The following is a 17,308-nucleotide window of genomic DNA, read 5'->3' as shown; positions in this document are numbered from 1 at the left end:
AGCTGGAAATGCAGAGGTCAGGGGTGGGGCTTAGGAGTGCCCAGTGCCCCAGACACACATTGTAGGGCAGGGACAGACAAGAAGCCACATGTGGCCAGGTTTCCATTCTGCATCCTGGCAGACATTGCTAATTGATCACAGAAAGGCCATTTCTCCTCCTGCAGGGTCAGATGGGGAGGGGGAGGGAAAGGCAGCGCCTCTCTGAAACAAGAGGTGCCTGAGTTGCTGCTGCCCTGGGGAAGCAGCGTGGGCTGTGGGGAGGAACGGGGGAGCCAGGGGCAGGACAGACAGAAGGATGGTGTGAGCACACACGTGTGCACATTTGTGGGCACGGCTGGTGGGCATCCTGGGCCTCCCCTTGCCAAGGGGTGCTGTCCATTCTTTGTCCACACAGGGCGACTTCTGACTTCCTGGACCTCCCACGGCAGCCTGGAGGGGTGTTAGAGGAGGTGTCAGTCGCCCCAGCCTTCCGGTAAGGGCTGAGTCCACATGACCAGCCAGGAAACTGAGGCACAGTGGCACTGTGGGGCCGTGACCAAGGGTGCCCCACATCCTCACCCTCACAGGCCATGGCTGGATGGGGGTGCCGTCCTTGCCCATGCAGCACCGGGCCTCCATGCAGGCTGCCGCTTCCGTAGCCAGCAGGTCCCAGCGGGCACTGAGGCCCAGGTTCCCTGTTGGGTCAGCCGGGTCCAGGATGATGGGCCTGCAATTCAACTCCACCCAATCAGTCTTTCTCCTATGACACCAGCTGTCCACCTGGGACTGTTCTTCACCCTCCCCTGACACCCTGCAGGGGCCAGGGCCTGGGCTCAGAGACTCCTCAGTGATCCACGTCCGCACACCAGGACAGGGTTGGAAAAGCAGGTACAGCTTGGGTCACAGTTCCATTCTGTACCCAGGCAGACATTACTAATCTATCACAGTGCTACTGTTTCCCCTTCACAGGTATAGCAGGCACTGATAATCAATCACAGCACTGGTCCATCACTTTCCCTTCCTGCAGCCAGGGCAGATGCTACTACCTGATAGGCTGCTCCTTCTAGCAGATGCAAATCACCACATCAGAGTCTTTTTCAACACCTCTGTCTATGTGGCCACTACCCACTGGCTGGAGATGTACCTCGAGCTTTGGAAACCATCTCCGGTATCTCTACACCATTCAGAGGCAGGCACAATCCCACTGCCTGCGGCAAGCTTTGGGTACCTGTTGGGTCCACTGGCAGGGGCGCCAGAGAGCATAAATATAAACACAGGGCGCCCAGGTAGAGCTGAGCTTCAGATAAACAGTGAATGCACATTTTGAAAAGTGTAAGTACATCCCAGCTATTGCATGGGAGGTACTTACACTGAAAAGTTATTCATAATTTACCTGAACCTCAACTGAGCATGTAGTTCTGCATTTCACCCGGAAACCCTGTTCCAGCTGGCTGGCAGACTGACTGCTTGGCCCTTGGGTGCCCAAAACACCACTTCTAGAAAGGAGCTGTTTTCGGCCCTGTGACCCTGGGTCTGAGGCCCTGGGTTATGGGGTGGACTTGAACCTGGGCCTCTGAAGCTGCTGTTTCAGGAAGTCTCCCACGGCCTGGTCCTCTGCGCTGTAGCTGACTGTCCAGTAGACGCAGAGCTGGCGGTACTGACTGACCAGCTCCAGGACGGTGCAGAAGCCCCCCCGCCATGCTGAATTGGGGGTCCTGCCCACCCTGCTCCCAGGTGTACACGGTGAGGAGCTCCAGCTCATGCTGGGGGTCAGGGAGCCCTGGCCCTTGCATATCTTCTTGCTGTGGGACACAAGGAGAGAGGAGGTGCATTGGCCCACGTTAGCGATGCTGAGGTGCAGGAGGGCCCTTTCTGGACATGGCAAACAACCCCCAACTTTTATTGAGACCTCCAGGCACCCATTGGCTTCTGAGGCATCACAATACCTGACTCTGGGACATGGTTATGTCACTCCATTTTGCTAATAAAACCACCAAAGTCCCACCTGTAATCCCAGCATTAGGGAGGCTGAGGCAGGAGAGTTACAGGCAACTGAGTTAGGTAAAAACATTATAAACAGTCAGAGAGGGCCAGGCCCTCGAAGGAACCAGTGCAGAAGACGAGATAGCTTACAACTATGGGAGAGACGGGCACCTCACCGTGGGCCAGATCTCCAGAGAAGAGATAAAACAAATGCACCCACACACTTCCTGAGGATAAACATCAGGGACTGATATTCTAAACAGGTGTCCATCATCTTGAGAAAGCCAGGAAGAGTCACTAACCCAACCCCCTACAAGAAAAACCCCTGTTCTGTATTCATGCCCGCTTCCTATGTGACTTGCTCCCCCATTTGATCCTGATTTAATCAATATTACCTGAGCAATTATACTCATAATCCTATCGGCTGACCATAGTTTTGTTCCACCTCATGGCCACTATGCGATTTCCCATTTTCCCCACCTTGGACCTGCCTCACTTCGTGGAGCTGCTCTATAAAAATCCCTAGAAAAGGCAAAGTCCTAAAAAAAAAAAAAAAGAAGAAGAAAAACCAGGATCCTTAGCAACCCACTCGGAACCCTTTATCTCTCAGACAGAATCTTTCTTTCCCCCAATAAATATATTCTCCTCTTAACCTCCGTTGTTCCTAAAATTCATTCTTCGATTTTAGAGAACACATCTAGCAGGTTGGGAGTTTCTTTCTCCTACATCAGGAGGATCATTGCAAGTTCGAGACCAGCCTGGGCTACAAAGTGAGCTCAAGGCCAGCCTGAACTGCATAGCGAGACCCTGTCTCAAGAAGACAAGAAAAAAACAAAAAGCACCGAGGTCCCAGCACCGGGACAGGGCCCTTTCTCTGCTCTACTACCCTGGGTCCTGGGGTGGCTGAGCCCTGCCTGCTCCTAGGAATCCCGGGGAACCCCGAGCCGAACCTGGACCTCTCGGTACCAGGGCTTGACCAGCCGAATCAGGCTCTTCAGCTTGGTGGGCCGTGAGACGATGAAGTCGCGCTGGAGCTCGGTGAAGCAGGCAGAACTCTCCGGGGACGCTGTAGCTGCGGATGAGGTCCGCCTAGACGCGAGGGTCGGGCCTGGAGCCGGGCACCAGGGGGCCTGGAGAGCGGGCGGGCGGAGGGCACCGAAAGTCTCGTCACTGCCTCCCACGGTAGCGGGGGGCTGAGTCAGGACTTCTGAGGCCGCCGCCCCGCCAGCAGGTGGCCCCTAAGACCTACGGGGAGCCACCGGGGCTTCTGCGGGGACACGGAGGCGGCGTCGCCCAGCCTCCAAGGCGGGGACAGCGCCGCTCACCGCGCGGAGCCTCAGTGTCTACACCGCCCTCCCGCCCCGTGGCACACGGAGCCTGCAGGTCATGCGCACGTGCTTATGGCGGGGAGAGGCCGCCCTCGGGCTGGGTGGGCCCTGAGGTTTCCTGAACCGCTGAATTCTTGCTTTGGAAGCCGAGGGACCGGGCAGGTGCACACAAAGCTCTGCGCGACTTTGTCCTCCACTGTTGCCACACAGAGCCCTGGAACCGACTATATTCAGATGCGGGGGAGTTTCCCCCACCGCAGGCTCTCTTAGCAAACCCAGAACGAGGGGGATGAAGCGATAGGGAGATTCTCCTGGCTTTGTTCAGCACCTTTCCCTTGGTGGCTGGAAGAGAGGCAGGCATGGCGTAAGTGTGTTTATGGGATGAATCGAACCACCAATCCGTGGCAGGCCAAGGAGGCGGGACATCCTTTGCTCAGTCACCCCGTGAACTTGCTGGGCTGGAACCCAGCTCGGGGCCCTGGGTGCCCATATGGCATCTTTGTGACTTAGAAAGACACTTTGCAAGAAAGTTGTAATAAGCCTACACCTCTACAGTTCGAATAGGTATGGCCTGGTTGTGCAGTGCACAACCTCTACAACTGCCTAGGCCCACCCTGCCTCTGCTCTTTCCTTTCTCAGGCTACACCTGGGACCCTCACCTAGGGCATCAAAGGCCGGAAGCACGTCGAAGTCCACACTCTGGTCCAGGATCATCTGGGATGTCAGTGTGAAGCTCAGTACTCGAGCATCCTCCCACTTGGGGATCTCAAATTTGACCTCAAATTGCATCTCCTGCTGACAGGCCTCCAGCTGGGCTTGGATTTCCGAGATCACTTCGGCCCGTCGGATGCTGTGCTCAGTGAAGTGGCAGAAGCAGCTGAGGAAAACCACGATGTCGGCGTCCGAGCGGCCTCGCAGCGCTATACCCTTGGCCGAAGAACCACCCTGGGGAGGATGTGGCGGGTGGCTCAACCCCAGAGCCCTGCAGTGCCCTCTGCCATCCTCCAGCCTGTGGGTGCTGCATTCCAGATCAGGGGCTGCTCTGTGGCCTCGGGTAAGTTACCCAGTCTGTTTTGTCTTTTTGAGACAGGGTCTGGCTATGTAGCTCAGGCTGGCCTTGAACTCACTATGTAGCCTAGCCTGGCCTTCAACTCCCAGGGATCCTCCTGCCTCAGCCTCCCCAGTGCTAGGATTACAGGTGTGTGCCACCGTGCCTGGCTTTACAGTTTTAAATATGGCATGACTGTAGGAAAAGGAAGCGTGTCAGGGGTGAGCTTACGCCCTGTTTGAAAGAAGGGTTTAGGCTTCTTGTTCCATCGCAGCTTGGGGCTGGGAAGATTTGAGAGGTTTTGCTTGGTTGCTTTGGCCAGAGCCTCTCAAGCCTGTCTGCACCTCTTTTTAAAAATGATTGAAGATTGACTTCTATTCCTGGGATCTGATTTGGCCCGGGACAGAGACTGGACAGCAGTGAATGTTCTTAGAAAATGTCTGTGAGCTCAAGGTGAAGCAGGGTTGGAAAACAAGGAGTCAAGCTGTCTTTCTCCAATGTATGGATAAGGCAGCTAGGGATCAGAGAGGGAAAGATACTTCCTTGGGGTCACACAGCACCCCAGCAGGCCTGGAACCATGGCTGCCAGATGCTGTGCAGGGCTTTCTCCCCAGCTGACTAGGTCTCCCTTATAGACCGAAGTCATGCAGAGGATGATGTGACCTCTTGTACCATCCCAGCATCCTTTACCCCTGGAATCAGCATCCCAGTTATTTTGGGGGGACCATTGCTCCCCATCCTCACCCATGGGGTCTGGAGCCCCAATGGAGCCTGGGGTCTCCCAGCTTCAGTGGCTGGTTGTAACCCAAGCCACAACTCCAAGACTTCTACTTGAATTTTAGGAAAAGAAACGTCCCCTCTCTGGATGCATAGGACCAGCTCTGGGAAGATCCTGTCCTCCTCAGCAGAGCTGATCTTGCAGGTTTTGTGGAAATCAGAATGGTGACTGTGGTGTTGTAAATAAACTTGTTGTGCTTTTACTTAGAAAACAGCAGAGTCCAGCACACAGGGAAAACCTGAGTCCCACTGCCCTGGATCTAGCTGTGCCTGAAAGCAGATCTGTTCCTGGCCTTTCCGGTTACATCAGTCAATACATTGCAAAGCAGCCTCTTTTGAGCTGGGCATCACCAGCACTGAGGAGAGACTAGCAGGACTTCTCTGGGCCCTCGCTCACCACCTGTGACTACGTTCTGGCTCCTCCTCCAAGCCCAGCCTAGTGTTGGTGGGCTCAGTGGCTACAGAGAGGAGGATCGGGCCTAGCCCCAGCCCAGGCGGCTGCAGCCCACAGGAGCCCGTGCCCGGGCTCAGGGACCGACCTTGACCACCTTGAGCACTCTGATGGGTGAGTCCCGGAAGCAGTTCTCCCTCAGGAATGAGCAGATGGTGTCCACATCCTTGTTCACCTGCGCCAGGAACTGACGGCTGGGCTGGAGGATGTCGCTGATGAACCTGTCCAGGTCTCTGGCGGGGGTCTGGTGCAGGAGCGCGGGCTGCAGGGAGAACCAGGCGGGACCTGCTGGGGCCACAGGTCCCAAGGAGTCCTCCAGTCCCATCCCTGCTGCGTGCTGAGGACAAGGCGCCCACTGTCTCCTGCACAGCTGGTTGGCGGGTCCTGAGGGATCTGAGTTCAAATTCTGGTTTGGCCACAGCCTCAGTTTCCCCATTGCAAATGGGGGCAATAATGAGGCCCACATCTCATGGTTGCCTGGAGTGTCAAGCATGTTTTATGAGACCCGGCTGCAGAACAGCAAATGTGAACTCATCTCTTCTGTGGTTTGGGTGTGGTCTGTCATGCACAGGTTTCTGTGTGGGAAGCGTGGTCACTTTAAGAGGTGGATCTTAGTGGGAGGTAACTGGGGGAGGGGCTTGGAAGGGATTAGGCAGTTGTCATGGAAACTCCTGGAGGAAGTTGTTATAAGAGACCGTGATCTGAATCCTCTCTGGCTTCCTGTCCTGAGATGAGATCTCTTCCTCCCACACTCACCATGGGATCCTCACCAGAGCTGAGCTAACACAGGTACCATGCATCTTGAACCCCTTGAACTGTGAGCTAAGGCTCTTTTGTGAAATAAGCTCTGTGAAATAAGCCTCTGTGAAATAAGCCTCTTTTCTTTATAAACGTGCCCAGCTTCAGGCATTGCATTACAGTAACGAATAATGGAACATTATAACAGCCCTCTGGGAGCTGCCAATAGCTTATGTCTTAGGTCATTTTCTCTAGCAGGAGAGCCTAACGTGGGAATTCTGGAGCACATGATTGACTTGGGATGGGCTTGCGGGAGGTGGGGGATGGGGACAGCAGCAGGGACTGCGGAAGGAGCATAGAAGACAGGGACTCAGCTGCAGGTAGCTTTTGCCTGATGCCACAGAGAGCTCAGGAGTGTAAACTGTAGAGTTGGTGCCACCTTTAGATAAAGGTGGGCTTTTCGTACCCATGTCATGCAGGCCCAGCTGGGATGTAGCAACTTGGGCCTCTCATGGAGGCCAACTTTCCAGAGGAAGGGACAGCTGTAATCATCGGCTAGCAAACCTCCTCGTACCTGGGGATGTGTGCACCGCAGGTAAAGGGCACCTGCCAGCCTTACCGTCACATCCCAGGGCTCCACTGGTGTCCTAGTCCCACTCATGAGGGAGATCTGTATCTCCAAGCTGCCGCTTGCTGGGCCAACAGCTCCCAGCCGCCCTGGCCCGCATTCCAGGTGGGGTCAGCTGGGCCCAGGACTAGGGGCCTGCGGGCAGAGCAGGGGTTGGGAGGTGGGAGTCAGGGAAGGGAGGGACTTGGAAAAGGTGTGAGGTTTGGCCCAGCTCACCCAAGTGCCTCAATCGGGAAGCTACTGGGAGGCCCCTTACAGGAATGACATTCTACTGTGCTAATAAAACCCACGGGGCTCCTGTGGGCAGACTCCCTCATCAGAATCCAGGGGGCAGCAGGGTGAGGGGTAGGTGAGGACCCAAGGCCCTCCCTGGGTCACTCCTGGATACACAGACTCCAGGGTGAAGAGGAGGAAGAGGAGGCAGAAGGCAGGCAATGGTGAAGCGAGTGTGCACCTAGCTTTCTGAAGCTGGCCGAGAATGTGCATTCTCAGAGCTGGGTCCTCAATGCCATAGTTGAGTGTCCAGTAGACACAGAGCTGCCCATGCTGCTGGACAAGCCCCATGACGGTCTGGAGGCCTTGGGCCATGTTGAAACGGTCCTCCCCAGAGCCTTGCTCCCAGGCAAAAATGGTCAGGAGCTCCAGAGCATAGGCTGGGGACAGAGAGGCACTGACTTGCTCTTTACCTGTGTTTTGAGCTGCAACCTACGATATGAAGGCAACCAGAGATCAGTGGAGGTGGGTGCCCGTCCCATGCAGAACGTGGCCCTAAGCACTGGAAATAAGAGAGGAAGACACAAAACAGATCACAAAAAGAACAGGACTTTGGTGATGGCTCAGGGGTGATTTTGTCTTACAGGTGGGTAAACTGAGGTCCAGAGGAGACCACTGACATGCCCAAAGTCACACAGTGAGTCTTGGTCACACAGACATGGCCTTGCTTGGGTTTCCCTTCAAGAAGTGTGTGGAGTTGTAGCCGGATGAGTATATGCACCTTGGTAACCCAACATCCGTACAACAACCGGCAATGGTGGCTGCTGGACAGATGTCTGCTGGGTACGTGAAAGAGTGCAAGATTAGGAGTTGGCGCTCTGAGAAGCATTTAAGAAGGGGGCTTTGAAGGTGCTCAGCATTTAGCACAACTTGCAAAGAAGATGATGACTGGTGGAACAGAATAAGCAAAGGCTTGGAGGGAGGGAAGAACAGGAAAATCATATGGACTGTGTGCAAGAGGGAGGAACACGGGCTAGACCGGGGTGGTGGACTCTGTGTACACAAAAGGAGGACTTTGCACTTCATGGAGACAAGATACAGTGGCTTCCAGACCCAGGCAGGAAACACAGGATGGAGGAGGCGGTCTTTCTGCTTTGGATAGCCAATGAGAGGTCTATGTAAGCCAAAAGAGAAGTCTGTATAAGGGAGAAGTTGATTGGCTCAAGCAGTTGTCATGACATGTCATATCTGTGTAAGCAAGAAGCTGATTGGCCGAGGTGTTGCCAGCAACTTTCTGGCTAAAGGACAGTGCACTCACATGGCAGTACCAGTGCTTCACAAGCAAGATCAGGTTCTTGAGTTTGGCTGGGCGCATGTTCACGAAGTTCCTCGGCAGCTCTGCGAAGCAGGCAGCATGCTCCCCACCCCCAGCAGCTGCTATTGAAGAGGTCCAAGTAGACGTGGGGCTTAGGTTTAGCCCCAGAACTGAGCTTCCCTGTGGAGATTTGAATCACTTAAGTTTGCAACTCTACAGGAAGACAGCAGTGTTTCTTCAAACATCCATTCAACATTAGTTCAATTAATCACATTAGTAAATGTAGTTAATTTCAACATTAATTGCACAATATTGTAATCAATAATATACCACGGCACTGGATAAGCTCAGGACTTTTTTTTTAATCAACTACTAATTGGATGCTTTTCAGTAATTCACTAAGCTAACTGGTAACTCACAAGAGATCTTTCCCCAACCTGCAGCAGAAGAAACTTCCACAGAAACGGAGAGAGAGTCATGCTCCACACACTCTGTGGGCCTCACGATAAAAATCGATGAACCACACGAGGACATGGTCCACCATGGCCAGAGTCAGGTGACACAGCCAGTGGGAGGATGAGCTCTTTGCAGGTTCAAGATAATAGGACAATCACAGAGATGAAAATAAACATGTTTAAAATCAAGAGATGACAGAAACTTAAGTACAATGAAAGAACGGAAGCATTCTGAGCAAATAGGTTGATTTGAGAAAGAGCCAAACAACTTCTAGAAGTGAAAAATGATCACATTGAAATAAAAAAAAAAATTACGCATAGTGTACTAGCCAGCTTTTCCATTGCTGGGTAAAATACCTGACACCCATAATTTAAAGAAGTTCATTTGGCTTACAGCTTTGAAGGGTTCAGTTCATGGTTGGTTAGTGCTTAGGCAGAAACATCACGGAAGAAGGGCACGGAGGATCAAAGGTGCTAGTTCATGGTGGTCAGGGAGCAGAACAAGGGAACAGTGACAAGAAGGGACAAGGGACCAGATATAGTACCTATGGTCACTCCTCCATGTCCCACCCAGACACATGCAGAAGTGTGTTTTACTAATCTCCTAGGTGGATCTCAACCCGATCAAGTTGTAGAATTGTTACAGATTAGTAGCACATACTAAGACACACACTTGAAGAGAATTAGTAAACTGAAATATGGATCTGAGTAACTCAGAAGTAGACAACCTGAGAGATAGAGGTGGGAAGGCCAGGTGTGTTGGTGCACACCTGTAATCCTGGCTACTGGAGAGGCTAAGTAAGGAGGATGGTGAGTTTGAGGCCAGTCTGAGCAATATAGCAAGGCCCTGTCTAAAACAAAACAAAACAAAATAAAACTCAAACAAACAGAGATGGGAAAAATGAGAGATGGAAATCAGATGAAGTGAGTAAAAATCTCATAGGGGGCTCAGAGGTAGAACACAGAAAGCATGGAGGAAACACAATACTCAAAGAGACATTGGGAGATATAGTCCCAAAACTAAAAGGAGAACTGAACTCTCAGATCCAGGAGCTACAGCAGGTTCCCAACAGGAGGCAGGAAGAGAAATCCAAGCACTCATGTATCAATGGGAAATTGAATTCTGTGGACAAAGAGAAAGTCTGACATGCTGTCAAAAGGGAAATGGAAACAGAACTAGCAAACAAAAAATTGCACTCGAAAGAAGATAAGATTTTTTTTTTTAAACAAAGAACTTATAATAAAGGGACAAGGGTCAGAAGAGTGAAGACCTCAAGGGCAAAAACAGTCAGCAGCTTGATTCAAGTGTGCAAGTGAAACAGAAAGGTTTTTAGACAAAGTCTCAGGCTCAAAAGTGCAGCAAATTCCAGTGCATTGATAGCACAAACTTATTTTTTGACTACAATAAAAAGAAGTAAATGCTAAAAGCAAACAAAGAAACTAAACTCTGAAGCATTCACTTGGAAACCTGCTTCCTCATATTCATGGATGACACAACAAATTATATCATAATTAAAAGTTGAAAATGTTTGGACCTGAATGATGATAGAAGCTATGCATATCAAAATGTGTGTCATGCTGCTGACATTTTTAAGTGGAAGTGTATGGTGTTCATTGCATTTATTAAGCTTGACAATTGCCAAGCTAAGAGTCACATTCCAAAGTAGGGAAAATGAATCCTAAAATAAACCCCCTAAAAGGAAGAAGGAAATCATCACATAAAATTTTCCTTTAAAAAAATCCCAGCCAGTGTGGTACTGTGTACCTGTAATCCCAACACTCTAGGAGGCTGAGGCAGGAGGATTCCAAATTTGGGATGAGCTTGGGCAACTTAGCAACTTGGTGAGACCCTACCTCAAGATTTAAAAAAAGAGGCTGGGGTGGGGAAGTCTGAGGACTATTACAGTTTGTGTCTAGATGTCCCCCCAAAGCGTCACACAGTCATGGGGTGGGCTTCTAGAGTTTTTGATTGATTGATGGGCCAATGCTGGGATTATGGGTGTGAGTGCTACACCCGCCCTGCAGTGGATAACCTGCATACAGTATAAGGGAGGAAAAGAGTCTTGCTCTGCCCGCTGCTGCTCCTCCCTTTATGCTCTTGCTGCTTTTGCTGTTTTCCGCTGCCATGAACGTTGCCCTCTGCCATGTGCCACTCTGGCTTGGAGTCAGCCGAGTATGGACTGAAACCTCCACAAACTGAGCTAAATAGACCTTTCCTTCCTTAATTCTGGGCGTCAGGTATTTTGCCTCAGCCATGAGAGAAAAGTAACCAAGACAAGGACATAGCTCAATGTGAGGGCCTGGACTGAACCCCCAGCACCTCCATACATAAATTAATTAATTAAGAAAAGTGAAAGAAAATTCCAAGCAGGTATGGTGGATTGTTACTACTTGTTTTACCCCAGTGGAGTACATGGGTGAGTGGTGCTGGAGTTTTCTGTAGATTTTAACTGTTTCATGATTAAAATCTTTGTAAAGGGGGAAGCATTAACGGGCTTTAAGATGTGATGGTGGTGGTTGCCTTAGATATTATAAAGTACTTTTTCACGTTTGGTTAAGTAGGAAGATGGGGATCAGAAGGAGGATGTCAGTGCCCCAGTACATGTTTTCTGGTGCCCTGGGTCCCTTTCGCTCTTCCAGGTACAGGCTGGGCGCCACTCACCCGTGGCATCAAAGGTGGGCAGCAGGCTGATGTCCGCCCGGCTTCCTAGAGCTGCAGACACGAGCTGGCACTGCAGTGCACCAGGCGCCTTCTGCTCAGGAAACTTGAGGCTGAGGCCAGGGACCAGTTCATGGTGGTCAGGAACCTCGCCACCAGGGCTCTATCTGGGCCCGCATGTCAGCTAGGATCTCCGCACACTGAGGACCCTGGTCCTTGAAGCCCCGGAGGTTGTTGAGGAAGATGATGAGCTCGATGTCACAGTCACCCCTTAGGTCGGTGCCCCGGCCCAACGAGCCGCCCTGTGGAGGGACAGCAGCTCAGACCAGGGGCCTTGTGAGGGCTCAAGGTCAGCCTCAGATCCTGTCAACTGTACCCCATCTGCACCCCAGAAATGGTTCTCTTGCAGACCTCAGGTCTGGGGACACCTGGCAGAGGCAGACTGCATGGGACCTGTGACCTCTGATCCTTAAGAGCCAAGCAAATCAGACCAATGTGCAGCCATAGACCCCCGGGCAGGTGGAGTAAGGTCCTAGATCAAATGTCTTCAGCCAGCATCTATGACACCCACTGCATATCTGGACCAGCAGATGCAAAATTGGGGCCCCAGAGCCAAGGGGCCTGCAGATGTGTGCTGTGTGAATCAATAAACGAATGAATCGAATCGAATCGATTCGTTGATTCACTCATGCAACAAATCCGTACTGAGCACTGACATGGGCCTGGATCTGTGTGAGTGGGTACAGGGCTCTGTCCTCCGGAAAAGCACCTTTCAGCTGGGGATAGGGGCAGGAGGTACGGGGTGAGCAGGGATTCCTGAGAGACGCTATGTGCCTGTGGGGAGATGGGAACTTTAAATTAATTAAATTTCATGGTCAGAGGCAAACATTGGATCAGGGATTTAAGGAGGGGGAGCGTTCCCAGACGAGATGAGCGCCTCGCCGGAGCCCCGTGTGACATCAGTGAGGGTCAGAGGGAGCCGGGGCCCAGTCCTGCAGCCCCGAGACCACACCCTCCCATGTTACTAGAAAGCAAAGCAAAGCCAAGCCTGCAGTTAAACATGCAGCCAGTCCTCGACTTACGCTAGCCCCACTTACAGTGGTGCAAAAGCCCAGACCGCAGCCATTCTGGTTTTCTCGAAATGTGGCACTGGCAGAAGGTGGGTATGGCGGCGGCTTATCCCCTGCACTTAGGAGCATGGCATTGTGGCTCCTGCTGTCCTCAGGGATTCCCTGGGCCGGGTCTCCATGGATGGGGTGGCCCACACCTGCGCCCCCAGCACGCAGAAGGTCCTGGAAGGGAGTTGGAGAGCTGCCTCAGTGGGTGCACAGGTCTCTATGCCCACCCGACTCCCCTTAGTGGCCTCCTCCCTTCGCACAGTTGGGTGACCGAGGCTCAGCGTGGGGAACAGAGACATGGTGGCTTAGGGCAGGTAAGGCCAAGGCGCCGTTCTGTGGGGGACAAACTGCAGGAAGGTCCCCCTCCTTGCGGTGGGCAGAAAAGCCTGGGCAGCAGGCAACTGTGCGGCAGACAGAGGAGCTCCTTCCCGCCAGCCGCCATGCCTGGGTGACCGGATGTCTGACGAGCCCGCTGCCCCGCCACACAGCCCTGATCCACACCCCTGGGCCCTGGCACGGCGCTGGTGCGCAGGAAATGCTGAGCGCATAAACTATGTGCAAACCCACGGGTTCCGGGGAGCCCCTCTCTCACTGGCCCCTCCCAGGGCTGCACAGGGTCCCCAGTTGCCTGCATAAAGCACGGGTTGTCACAGCAGGATGCGGCCTCCTGGGCCAACACGTCCCACCGCCAGGCTGCCCCGTGGCCCACGTCCCACGTGGGGTCAGCTGGGTCCAGGATCACAGGCCTGTGATTCCCGAGAGACGAGGCTCTGATGAGCAAGGGGCTCTGGAGCCCAGCGGCACTGGTTCCAGCCCGAGCCTGCACCTTCCAGCTGTGTGACCAGGGCAGACAGTGGACCTTCTCTGAGCTCCAGTTTCCCCGTTTTCAAAATGAGGACACTAGCGCCCACTCTCTGGCCTATTGCAGAGATGGACTTGGAGCCACGACCCTGGCCCATGGCTGCTTAGTACAGTCATAAGACAGCATGGCCTGGGGACTCTGACTTATACCCTGTGGCTTAGAAATTTCATTCCTGAGCCATCTGATGCATACACATCCAAAACATGCACAGCCTAGTCATTTATAACAACTGTGTTCGTAACAGATCCCAATGAGAAACGACCCAAACATCTGTCATCAGTTGGGTAGAACTCCTTTGTGAAAGATTCACACAGTGGAATATTATGCAGCAAAGAAAAGGGATGAACCACAGCCACACACAAATATCTGGATAGACACACAGACAATGTGGAGAAAGTGAGGCCAGACGCAAAAGACATGCTGCACAACTACGTGCAATGAAGATTTAAGAACAGGAAAGACTACAGTTATAAAAGTTAGAACAGGCTTATCTTTGGGGCACCACGGAGAGAGGGGTGCTGGCAATATTCTGCAGTGATGGGGTGGTGGTGACACTTTTACAAGTCTGTGCATATTATACATCAGTACAACAGTCACACACAAAATACATGCCCTCGGCGTCATTATACTTTTTCAGCCTCCCTCAGGCAGATCTAAGGTGCATCTGGGCCTGAAACCGCAGCACTTTACTTCCCCAGCAGGGCCCCGCGCTCCCCCTGCTAGTCAGCTCCCCGTGACCCAGGGCCAGGAGAGCGGTGGGGTCCTGGAGGCTACCTGGGTCTCTCAAGCTGCTGCTGCAGGAACTTCCCAACCATAGGATCCTCCAAGTCATAGTTGTCGCTCCAGAAAACACACAGGTGCCGGTACCGCTCAATCAAGCCCAGCACGGTGCGCAGGCCTCGGGCCAGGCCGAAGGCTGGGTTCCCGCAGCCCCGCTCCCAGGCGAAGACGGTGAGCAGCTCCAGGGCGTAGACGGGAGGCAGCGCCTTCCTCCTGGCCTCCTGCAGGCACACCTGGGCCAGGCAGGACAGAGCTCAGCACGGTGGGGAGCCACTCTGCAGAGCTCCGCTGGCTCTCGGTGCCCGGCGGGGACCCCGCAGGCTGAGCTGGGGACCACACGCTGTGCCTGCGCCTGCTCTAGAGCACTTCTCATCCGCCTCGCTGTGCTGGCCTGGGGCTTTGCGCCTGTTATGGGGAAGGAGTGAGTTTCCAGCCCTCAGGAGGCGGGGGGTGGGGTCAGAGAAGCTCAAACTGTTCCTCCAGCGCTCTGCCCCCGCCCCCATCCTGACACAGGATTTTGACTCTGCAGCCTGTACCCAGGGGCTGCATGGACGAGGGAGGGGGTAACAGCAGCACGGCCGAAGTGCCAAGGCTGCCTGCGCAGTGCGAGAGCCGTTACTGGGGTTCACCAGGAGGTGACCTGCCTGGCTAGAGGTGTCGGGCAGGATGGGGCTGGGCTCTCCCCACCCCCGCCCTCTCTGGAGCTGTGACGCGCGTCCCAGCCCGGATCCCGGTAGAACCCTTCCAGTACCCAGGAAAGGAGCTCCATAGTTTGCCCCTTCAGTAAGTACCAGGCTGCTCACACTCCCTGCCTGGAACATCCTATTTACCTGGGAAGAGCCAGAGAACGACTCATAGACTCGTGTACTCCGTCATGCACAAGCAGAGGAGGCAGAGGCCCAGGGGAGGCGAGGACCATTCTCAGGGGCACACAGCAAGTCAGTGTCTAAAGCAGAAATGGAACCCAGGCTCTCCTCACACCCAGACTGGCCTAGAATGAGTGGTATATGTGCCTTGAGATTCCAGGGGTGCTCATTCCCTCCCCTGTAAGCACAGGCTGGACAGAATCTATCAGATGGGGGTTTCCTGAGGCTGGGCAGGTAGTGTCTAAGCTCCACGTTAGCTCACGTCAGTACGTCAAAGTCCTAGCTACGAAAAGCAATACTTTGGAAAAACAATGTGAGAGAATGATTTAGGATAGGGAAAGACTTCTTAAGACAGACACAAAAAGGACTCATTTAAGAAAAAGATTAATACTTCTCACGACACCAATATTGACATATTTTCACTGACAAATGAACTTTAAAGCAAAAGTACAAGCCACAGACTGGGAGAATAGAGTTGTATTCTATCAAGTAAAGGAAAACGAGCATCCACAATATATAAAGAGTTGCAGCAAATAAATAAGAAGACAGCTAAGCAAGGCACAAGTGGACAAAGAATAGGAAGAGGGCTTCCCAGAAAGAGAACATGAACAGAACTATCCATGAGAAAACACCTTCACTATCCTGAAAGCACAAGGCAGACAGTCACATGTCTGGAGCTGGGATCCTCCCAGGCAGCAGCTTCACCTGACGGTACCAGTGCTTTACCAGCAGGATCAGGTTCTTGAGTTTGGCTGGGCGCATGTTCACGAAGTTCCTCCGCAGCTCCGAGAGGCAGGGGGCGAGCTCGCCCCCGGGCAACGGCTGCTGAGGAGGGCTCTGTAGCCTTGGGGTTTGGGTTTGGTCCTAGAGATGAGCTGGCTTGTGCATGTGAAGAACCATGAGTTCAGGAGGGTGCCGGGGGTAAGGACAAAGGGCAAGGTCAGTGCTGAGCTCAGCCTGGGGCCCCAGGAGGGCGGGAAGCAGCAGGAGGGGAGCTGGCAGCGTGAAATTAGGAGGCTGGGGAAGAGGGCCTGAAGCCTCTCAGGATGCACAAGGAAGTAACTGCACCCCAGAAGGCAGTGCGAAGGTCCTTCCCTCCCAGGTGGCAGGCAGTCCCCAAGGTTGCTGGGAGCGGGGCGGCTGATTGCTCGCTGGTTAGGCAGAGCAATGCTTCTAGCTGCCAGCAGTACCTGCCACCTCAGTTATTTCCTCCAGCGGTGCGAAGATGCCGCTGTACAAACCTTTCACAGACAGTGCCTTGGGGAGAGGAAAATGTCCCTGGGGACTATCAGGCAAGGAGCACGGATCCTCGGCGGGTGACCGTGAGTACATTTTGGGCTGGGCACCGTGTTGAAAGTTTTACCCATACCCCCACCCCAACCCTACAATGTCAAATTCTTGGAGTAGTTCAGCACTGACAGTTAACCCTCTGTATGACAGATTCCACCAACTGCAGACCAAAAATATTTGGGAGACATGTGCATCTGTGCTGAACGCGCACATGCATTTTCCCTTGCCATTATTCTCATAACAACGCCGGTCAGGGGTGTTTAATGCTGCTTCGGACCACACTGGGTTGCAGATGCAATGGTGATCACAGCACACAGCTGTGCAGCAGGGAACACATCTGGATTTGTGATGAAATCGCCTAAAGCAGCATTTATCAGGACTGGTCCCTGCTTTTAAATGACACAGATTGCATTTACATAAGGTTTACTTGGTTTTAGGTATTGTAAATAAACTACAAGCAATATAAGGTAGATAGCGGCATGTGAATTTTGGTAATCCCTGAGGTGTCCTGAAACCAGCTGCCATGTACCAGGCATAGGGGGATGTGGCTGTGCCCCAGGAACATCAAGATAAATAAAAATAGTAATAATAATAGAAATAACAATAGTAAAGACTTGGCTGGGCATGGTGATGCGTGTTCATAATCCTAGCACTCAGGAGGCTGAGGCGGGAGGGTCACAAGTTCACTTACCAAGACTCTGCCTCAAAAAAAAAAAAAAAAAACAAAACAACAACAAAAAAAAGAGAGACGGAGAGTCATACACCTTCTCATGTGCTACGGACTCTTCTAAGTTTGTCCCATGTATTAACGCATTTAT

At 52.8% G+C, this 17,308-nt stretch overlaps 1 protein-coding gene across 1 annotated transcript in view; it reads right to left on the bottom strand.

Moving 5' to 3' along the window:
• Positions 1-127: 127 nt before the first annotated feature.
• Positions 128-17,308, bottom strand: part of Oas3 (2'-5'-oligoadenylate synthetase 3, 100kDa) — a 20,093-nt gene continuing 2,912 nt past the window's right edge. Inside the window, 21 exon segments of the mRNA XM_013503570.1 lie at positions 128-429; positions 559-706; positions 1,545-1,672; positions 1,674-1,750; positions 1,753-1,777; positions 2,913-3,015; positions 3,017-3,092; positions 3,950-4,235; positions 5,655-5,828; positions 6,924-6,988; positions 6,991-7,067; positions 7,387-7,637; positions 8,464-8,574; positions 8,576-8,640; positions 11,578-11,722; positions 11,724-11,893; positions 12,692-12,866; positions 13,285-13,438; positions 14,329-14,567; positions 15,906-16,015; positions 16,018-16,064. Of these exon segments, the coding sequence (XP_013359024.1) occupies positions 136-429; positions 559-706; positions 1,545-1,672; positions 1,674-1,750; positions 1,753-1,777; positions 2,913-3,015; positions 3,017-3,092; positions 3,950-4,235; positions 5,655-5,828; positions 6,924-6,988; positions 6,991-7,067; positions 7,387-7,637; positions 8,464-8,574; positions 8,576-8,640; positions 11,578-11,722; positions 11,724-11,893; positions 12,692-12,866; positions 13,285-13,438; positions 14,329-14,567; positions 15,906-16,015; positions 16,018-16,064 (2,920 nt within the window). The 3' untranslated portion in view covers positions 128-135.

The sequence above is a fragment of the Chinchilla lanigera genome, unplaced genomic scaffold (assembly GCF_000276665.1).
Source record: "Chinchilla lanigera isolate Chin_1 unplaced genomic scaffold, ChiLan1.0 scaffold00081, whole genome shotgun sequence".
In the NCBI taxonomy this organism is placed as follows: Eukaryota; Metazoa; Chordata; class Mammalia; order Rodentia; family Chinchillidae; genus Chinchilla; species Chinchilla lanigera.
The sequence above is the reverse complement of the archived record's forward strand: the minus strand, read 5'-3'. Positions and strand labels throughout refer to the sequence as shown.